General features: G+C 37.1%; 1 protein-coding gene across 1 annotated transcript; it reads right to left on the bottom strand.

The window, feature by feature from the left end:
* Window positions 1-338: 338 nt before the first annotated feature.
* LOC145093020 (epoxide hydrolase 1-like) lies at window positions 339-1,738 on the bottom strand. The gene is made up of 4 exons (XM_079031057.1): window positions 1,380-1,738; window positions 1,124-1,306; window positions 813-1,051; window positions 339-729 (listed from the first exon to the last, which is right to left on the bottom strand). The coding sequence occupies exons 1-4, from the start codon at window positions 1,677-1,679 to the stop codon at window positions 489-491; spliced, it is 963 nt and encodes a 320-aa protein (XP_078887183.1). The 5' UTR covers window positions 1,680-1,738; the 3' UTR covers window positions 339-488.
* Window positions 1,739-8,996: the final 7,258 nt, after the last annotated feature.

The raw sequence follows: 8,996 nt of genomic DNA, 5'->3' as shown, positions 1-8,996 counted from the left end.
CCAGGAACCGAGAAACCGAACCTATTAGTTTTGGTTTGGGTTGGGTTCTAGTTTTTTGAAAACCAACATTTCGGTATTGGGTCATTTTTTACCGCAAAACTGACCCAACCCGGTTCATGCTCACCCCTAAATTATTACCCAGTTTTGATATTTTTGTTTATAAAAAACTTGAATAAATAAATTTATCAATCAATTTATTGAAATTTATTTGGGTAATCATGAAACATGTGTGTATATTCAAGCTTATCTATTGCAGTTTCTAAAAAGCTTAAACCGAATATAAGGTGTGGTTTTGTGGTTTTAACTTTAAACCACACCACCAGATCAAGAACAACATATGCAGTCCAAATGTGTGAGTTCCTACTTCACGTCTGTTGAGCCTTTTTGATTACTTCAAAATTTACAATGTGTTCGTGAAAACAAAAAAAAAAAAAAAAAAAGGTCCAACAAATATTTGCATTGGGTGAATGAGACACTAGAACCCTAACTTATGCAAGTTTGTGAAGGAAAGATAAGATGTGATCAGAAACCTCTTGATGTTTCTCAAGTTGAATAAAATGGTGGCCTTCGATAATCACAACTTCAACACCAGGAATCAATCCTTTCATAACATCTCCATGAACGTATGCTTTTTTCCAACTTTCATATCCAATATCTTTGTCCCCAACAATCAGCTTCGATGGAACTCTTATCTTAGCCCCTTGCCATGGCGCTTGTAGCTCCCAATTCCTGCAAATCAATTCATAACATTACAAAGAACAAAAAAAGGAAGGGAATCGAATCAAATCAAATATCTGTGTTTTGAGTCTTACAGATCTATAGCACGATAGTAATTTAAACCTCCTGTGAATCCAGTCTCCTGAAACTTATCTGCATACACTTGAAGCTCATCTTCTGTAATCCATGGAGGCAATGAAGGAGTTTCCATGTGATCGATAATCTCCATTCCAGGAGGTGCTACCAGTACATCGCCATGGTTGATCAGCAAAAACTTCTTCATTAGAGTCAAGCAATCGTATTTCGCAAAAGCCCTCTCTGCTCTTCCTGATTCCTGTATTAATTTCTCAAACTTCATAAAATTCATCTCCATTTGTTTAACACAGAGTGAGGAGAAGAAGTTGACCTGGAATTGGGTCATATAGAAACTATCTCCGAATGATTTCGTTAACGATTGAATCGGACTGATGTCTGGAGATCTAGCAGAGAACACAACACTGAGAGCAACGATTCCTTTCACCCGATCTGGCCGGAAAAGGCCAAGATGCCAGGCGGCGTGTGCTCCCCAATCGTGTCCCACCACAAACACCTGATATTCATACTTACACTAAATCAACCCTAAAACGCTAATTAAAGCTTCATCGCCATTAAAGCACACATACCTGTTGTTGATTGAAGTGGTCTAGTACGCCGATGAGGTCTGCGACGATGTGGAAGATGGTGTAGGAAGAGGGAGAGGGCGGAGCGTCGGAATCGCCATAGCCGCGGAGGTCAGGTACGAGCACGCGGTAACCGTGGTTAGTTAAGTAAGTGATCTGATGGCGCCATGAAAACCAGAACTCCGGGAAGCCATGGAGGAGGAGGACTACTGGTCCTTCGCCTTTTTCTGCAACGTGCATCCAGATTCCATTGGTCTTGATTCTGTGGTGAGTTATCTCTCCCATCTTCTTCATACATTCCATGTCTGTAAGTGGAGAGACGTTTGTTTCCTGTTAGAACACTGGAAAATGGAGTCAAACGTAAACTTGCTGCATTCAAACTTGTCGTCATTCTGGTCAACGGCCCCATTTTCAACTTATGTGACCATACTTTTTCCTTTTTATATTAAATTTGGTCTCATGCTAATTTCAGTCTGTGTTCAGTCAATATTGAACAGGTAACAAAGAAACTTAATGAGCCAAAAAAAATGGACTGTTATTATTGTTATTATAAGTTTTTATTTTTAAATAAAAATATATAATAATAAAAAGTGGGTCCTATATGGCTGCCTATTTTGTCTTCCCTCAACGCCCCCTATAGGTAACCGATTTAAGAATACATACCGAGTGTTAAAATGGGTTAAAAATGATACTGGGTAGTACGCAAACTGAACTAACATTCATTATGGTATGGATACCAAGTATGATACCGATTTTCAGTACTAGCATCGGTTCGAATCTTGAATGTCGTGATTTTAGATAACCAGACATCGTCTCATATTAACATAAACAATGTTGGTTCGGATCAAGAATTCAATAGTCTTGTTCCCCCCTAGTATAGTCCATACTTGTAAAATTATCGATGGTTTACTATGGATTTGATCCGTTCGAATTTGAAAATACTGTTTTATCATTTACTTTTTTCCTTTATTTATTTGTTTTGGTTATCTAAATTTAAGAAATAAACTCGCATCTCTCTCTCTCTCTCTCTCTCTCTCTCTCTCTCTCTCTCTCTCTCTCTCTCTCTCTCTCTCTCTCTCTCTCTCTCTCTCTCTCTCTCTCTCTCCAATGAATGTTGTGATTTTAGAGTACTGAGCACTATCACATATTAACATAAATGATGACGATTTGGTAACGATACATGTCTGATAGCAGTTTGGAAAAGATTAGGAATTTAGGTAATCTTGTTCACTCCTAATATAGTTCAGACTTTTAAAGAATTGAAGGCTACTAGAATGACGATTCATATGGCTAATCGTTCAGTGACTCATCCTCAAGGCATAGTTAAGGACATTTTGGTAAAAATTAGAAAATTTATTTTTCCAATTGATTTTGTAGTGCTAGATATGAAGGATGATAAAAATATCTCAATTATCCTTGGACGCCCTTCACTCAATCCTGCACGAGCTTTGGTGGATATTCGCGAGTCAAAGCTTACCTTACGAGTGGGAAATGATGAAATGACTTTTGGAGTGGAAGACGGATTCAAGACAGATTGTGCTCAAAATGTAGTATTCTTTATGAATGAAGAAAATGAGCTTGAGGAGTTGGAGAAATTGATGGAATAAGAAATTAAAATGATAGAACAAGTCAAGTGTACCAAGCCAAGAGTTTCAACTCCAAAGATCTTTGAGGTCTTTGCTTTTCAAACTCCAAAGTCTCTAATAAGTGAAGAAAGTGAAGAAAGTTTGGTCTCAAGTGAGGATGAGGAAGAAGAGATTACACAAGCCTTGAGCAAGCCAATTTTAGATAAAGAGGATGTTGAAACTAAGGAACTACAAAACGAAAAGGGAGAAACTAAACTTGTTTTAAGAAATAAAGGGGTGAAACGAAAGCACGAAGAAGGAGATTCTAAAACGAAAAAGGAAAATTCTAAGAATGATTATTTAAGAAGAGTGCAAGAGTACAAGAAAAGGGGAAGGGAACAAAAGGTGCAAGTGGAGTTCCTGATCTCAACTGATACAACGTAGGGCAACACGGAGTCCGGTTCATGACTCCAACATAAAGAATTGCTTCTCGGGTAGCAACCCGAGCTCGGTTTGCGCTTTTCTTTTCGTTTTTTTGTATTTGTGTTTTTAGATTTTGCATTTCTATTAAGTTTTAGGATACATCACCATCAAAGTCATCTTAATTTTTGGAAATAGGACAAAAAATCAAGTGTGGGGTTAAAATTATAGAGTGGTCGATTTTTTTAGAAAAATAGTGTTTTTGGTAAAAATCTCGAAACCACGACATGAGAAACTTTTTCCAATTAATATTTACACAGTTTAAAGCTCACGACGTGAGCCATAGAAAAACACGGGGGGGGGGGGGGGGGGGGGGGGGGGCGACTTCAAACATTGACCATTACTTTAAATTATTACCACTCACACACGAATGCACAACAAGGTTTCGGTCCCCACACTCGATTTTGGCTAAGATTTCCCGCTTTTTTCCTCAAAGTTCTCTCGATTTCGTGTTTTTTTCAGTTTCAGTAAGATCTCACTCGCTAATCTTCTTAATATTGCTAATTTTATGCATTTTAGGCTAGGGTTTGTTAATAATGAAATATGACGAAATTAAAGTTGATTTTTAGTGAAATATCTATTGCATGTGTGATTTTTGAACATTAGAATGTTGTTATACAAAACCCATGGAAAAATTTTTGCTTCGTGATGCTTGATTATGGTCCGATGGCAGACTTCGTTCACGGCTCACGACATAGCCTTCGAGCTCACGACGTGGCTTTCAAGCTCACGATGTGAGCTCGGTTCAAACAGGATTCTGTGATTTTTGTGCTGAGTGTTTGATCTTTGTTACTTCCTTTGGGTTTGTTTCTTGTCTATTTTGCAAAAAATTGCCTTAATGAGAACCAATGAACAATTCCACGGAAACATCTTTGATCTTCACCCATTATACCAACTTTCGGTCAACATGCCTTAAAGTGTGGTGACAAACTTCAAAAACAAGATGGGTTGGTTATTAAACAGAGAATTCACTATTTCTCCTCGAATTGATTAGGTTAAATTAGGGAAACTCGGGCTCACGGAAAGGATGGCACCATATTTAACGAAGACGTTTATTGAGACAAGTTTTCTTTCACTTGTAATGGGGGGAAGAATGTATTTGCTATTAGAAAGCCTTTTTTTAAAGAATTATGTGTTGAGTTTTTCGCGTCGATATCATTTGAAGACGCCACGGTGGATCCATACTTTGCACGAGCTTTAGTTTTCGCCTTGGAGGCGAATATCGGGAATGCAGTTTAGCGGAATTTTCTTGAAGGATGGGTATTTATGACGAGAATGAAACAAGGTCTCCGGTTTTTTATATCTTTTTAGGACTGCTGCTCGAGAATATTTACCGGGAGTGAGTAGTTATGATTTTTGGACTACCATTCGAACAGGGGATTCTATTCGGGTGTCTCGCATGAGAGCCATATCTGGTCACCGATTCATCGACTCCTTCATCGATTAGTTACCTTTTCCATCAACCATAAGAAGCACGGAGATAAAGTTACAAGTTTAAACTTGTCCTTTTTGTGGTCTATTATTGCACCGACGATTTCTATAATGTTCCATACCATCTTTCTAGTTACGTGGGTAGCAAGGCAGTAATATCACGAGCCATGAGCCCTATCGCAGGAGGACATTTTGTTACTCGCTTGGAGAGGTCTTATGGTCTCTTGACGCCTTGTTTGACTCGTACATTGACATGCAAGGCGGGAGACGATCTTTCTTTCGGATATTTGTGTTGGATTAGGTGTCTAAGCCCATAACTATATTTGGTATGTACTTGACCCGATGATAGCATGGTCCTTTTGGGTTGCCATCACCGAAGCAACTTGACTAGATGAATAATAGAGAAAGAGGTTATTATGGTTTATTAATATATTATATGAATGATATATTAAAAGAGAAATAATATTATTTAACTAACATTGGTCAAGAATTATTTAAGAATTAATTTTGTGGTCAAAAGAGGTTAATTGAATTGAGGGGACTGAAGTTGTAATTATAAGATAATTGCATAGTGGGCTGAGAACCTTTTGGAAAAGAGGTGGACAAAATCTTATGGGATCCCATAAGGATTTAGTCCAAGGTCCAAAGGCTAGGGATTCTGGAATGTTCCTATGAGTTGCTTAGAGCCTAAGCAACCGGATTAGGTATTTGACTAAAACCCTAATTACTCAGCTATATAAGGAACCCTAGGGTAAGCATTGTCGGTCACTTGAACCCTAAGAAGAGTACCAGCCAAATTTGTGATCCCTTCCCTTCTCTCTCTCTCTAAGATTCTTCCAACTTGCTTTGGTTTTTGTGATTCATTAGAAGCACCACATTTAATGTGCTAGGTTCTCATAAGCTCAAGATCTTCAAGCTACAATCAAAGGTAATACTCTTACTAGTTTATTTGTGTTAATTTCGATTTTGGTATGCTACATCTAGGGTTCATAAGCCTTGGATGATTATTACGTGTACAATTAGAAAAACCTAGATCCAAAGCTTTAGGGTTTGCATGTGCACCATAGGATGGATGATTTGCTCATAGCATAACAGTGGTATCAGAGCCTAGGATGTCTTTCTATTGTATTTGATGCATTGCTAATTTGTTCAAAGTTGAAAAGTCAAAACATTGTGCATCTGAATGATGAACTCGTCGAGTCACCTAATGAACTCGACAAGTCAAGGCAACTCGACGAGTCCAATCAGTGACTCGGCGAGTCGGGTCATCAGATGGCTGGTTTTTCGGGATTTTGACTAAAATTGAATTAGGATAATTGCCAAAAACATTTTTGACTGATAAAATTCGATTTTTTCAATATGGTATTGATTATCCTAATGCAATTGAAAGACAATTGTCATAAATAAGATAATTACTTGTTTTATATGATAAAGATTGATTATTTGTATTTTGATTTGAATTATCTTGTCAAGAAAATAGATTAGGTGAAATTATGTGATAAAAAATTAATAATATGATTATTTAATTATTTTTCAAATTGGATCTAAAAGATGTATTGAAAAGTTTTAAAACTTGTCCTCGAGTTTTGGGATTTAAATTTTTGATTAAAAGTTTAATTTTGAAATATTTAAATTCTAAACCCTAGAATTTTACAAGTTTAAAATTGAACCCTTATACTATTATAATATTATAAGATTAATAATTATATATATATATATATATATATATATATATATATATATATATATATATAAGATAAAACTAGTCTTACCATTAGTAGGCCTCATTTACGAAGCCAATCTATAATGGGGGTATAAGGAAACTGCCTATAAAATGACGGTTGAATGGGTGTCCACTCTCACCCACCGTTTCCTTGATTGGTGGAGGGTTGTTAGCCGAACGGGTAGGATAGGGCAACCAATTCCTCATTAATACGTATAATGATTCGTATAAAGTAACTAAATGTTTTTTATAAATTCCCAATCTTAGTTACTTTAGGAAAAATGTGAAAATGATGCTATTCCATGAAATTACACTTTGCACCTTGCCAAGTCGTTAGTGGAGCATGTGTCGTTAACTGGCACACTAATTTGGGACTAACAAAGGTGGCAAAGGGTGACTCGATGTTTATCATGGATCAATAGAGTGTGTATGGATAACCGACATATTGATTAGGTGGTAAATGACATCGAGAATACCAAGTACATTTGCATGGTTATTCACATCTTGTTTATGATCCTCAGTATCTCAGTCACAATCTTGAAGAGCATATCGAGATTGAAACATGCCATTGAAAAGTTCAATGAATCTCAAAAGAATCTAGGAATTTCAATTCATTTAAAACTTAATTGTCTTTTTTGTTTTTCATTGTGGAAATTGGTAAATTGTCATTTACCTACCTTCAAATTATTTTCAATTAGATTACGGCATCCCTCTTCTGAATTGTAAATAATTGTGTTGGGTCCTAGCCCTAATTTTTCATTCGGGTGTTTAATTGGAGATTCTTATCTAATCTAAACTTTGTCTCTTTTCCTTTTCAGATGACTACTCAAAACAACAACGCTTCTGGCTCAACACCTTCCACCTCATTCTCACTCATAAACTTGTGTGGGAGGGTAATTTTTGATGGGTCCAACTTCAACGATTGGATCTGCAGCATCCAAATGGTTACCCATTACGAGGACAAAGAGTATGTTCTCGACAAGGAGCTAAAGTAGATTGAAACCAACACTGCTACTCCCGAGGATATTTCTACCTACAAGGCTCATGAGCGAGATGCTACGAAGGTTCATTGCATCATGCTTGCAACAATGACTGTTGAACTCCAAAAGTCCTACGAGGACTACTATCTGTACGAGATGCACCAAGATTTGATGGATAGGTACCATCAAAGTGCTAGACAGGAAAGGTACAAGATCATCGTTGCAATGATCACTACCAAAATGAAGGATGCAGAGTCCATCACAGCCCACTTGCAGAAAATACAAAGGTATGTGGACCGCTTGCTAAAGTTGAATGTCAACTTTGATGAGGAGTTGACCATAGATATCATTCTACACTCCTTGCCTCCTTTCTACCACCAATTTCGTATGACCTACCACATGAACAAGGAGGAGGTCACTCTAAGCAACCTTCAAGGCCTACTAAGGATTGCTGAGAGGAGTCTAAAAGGCAAATCTATTGCATCTACTCCTACTGTTGTTGGCCCCGTCTTGGCTACTGGGCAAGGAAAGGGAAAGAAGAGGAAGGCTCCTTCTAAGAGCCACCGCAAGGGAAAGTCCCAAGATGGTACTGATGGGTTTTGGCCAAAAGACATCCTATGTGCTCATGCAAACCCTAAAGCTTGGATCTAGGTTTCTCTATTGTACATGCTTTTAATCCAAGACTTAAAACCCTAGATCTAATCAATATAACATATGAATACGGGTTTAGATCATACCTTGATTGTTATATTGTAATAACAATCTCAATTCCTTCTTGTATTGACTTTAGAAAGCTTAGAGTCACAAATGTCACTCCTCTAATGGCTCACAAACACCAAGAGCAAGAGGATGAAGAAGAGAAGAGAAGGAGCTGTCCAAAAACGTGTGGAAACCCTAACCAATTAGTTCACCACGTTTTTTAGGCTTAAGGGTCCTATTTATACATGTAGGCTATTAGGGTTTTAAACTAGGAAACCCTAATTTGGATGCTTAGGCCCTAAGCAACCCATGGACCCTTTCTTAAAGGCCCTTGGACGATTTCTAATGGGTTTCCCCATAGAATTCGTCCAACCTTAAATAATAAGGTAATCCATAGCCCAATTGCAATTATCTTATAATTACAATTCTAGTCCCTTAAGTTTAATTAATCTCTTTTAGCCACAAACTTAATTCTTATTAATTCTTGACTAAAATTAATTAAACAATATGATTTCTCCTTTAATATATTATTCTCATAATATATTAATAAATCATATTTAATCATTTTTCTCCATAATTCATCCTATCAAGTTGCTTTGATGAAGGCAACCCAAAAGGACCATGCACCATCGGGTCAAGTACATACCAAAATAGTTATGGACTTAGACACTAATCCAACAGTCTCCCACTTGGATAAGTCTAATAACTATTATGCATATAACTTCAGATCCTGATCTGCAAT

Source organism: Lactuca serriola, chromosome 3, assembly GCF_051521515.1.
Source record: "Lactuca serriola cultivar US96UC23 chromosome 3, Lser_US96UC23_V15, whole genome shotgun sequence".
Lineage (NCBI taxonomy): Eukaryota > Viridiplantae > Streptophyta > Magnoliopsida > Asterales > Asteraceae > Lactuca > Lactuca serriola.
The sequence above is the reverse complement of the archived record's forward strand: the minus strand, read 5'-3'. Positions and strand labels throughout refer to the sequence as shown.

Bases quoted from the DNA above. Each gene is read 5' to 3' on its own strand.
- LOC145093020 (XM_079031057.1), bottom strand. From the start codon at position 1,679: ATGGAATGTATGAAGAAGATGGGAGAGATAACTCACCACAGAATCAAG. The intron at 1,307-1,379 runs GTATGTGTGCTT...TATGAATATCAG, and splicing joins ACCACTTCAATCAACAACAG to GTGTTTGTGGTGGGACACGA. The intron at 1,052-1,123 runs GTCAACTTCTTC...AAATTAATACAG, and splicing joins TCTATATGACCCAATTCCAG to GAATCAGGAAGAGCAGAGAG.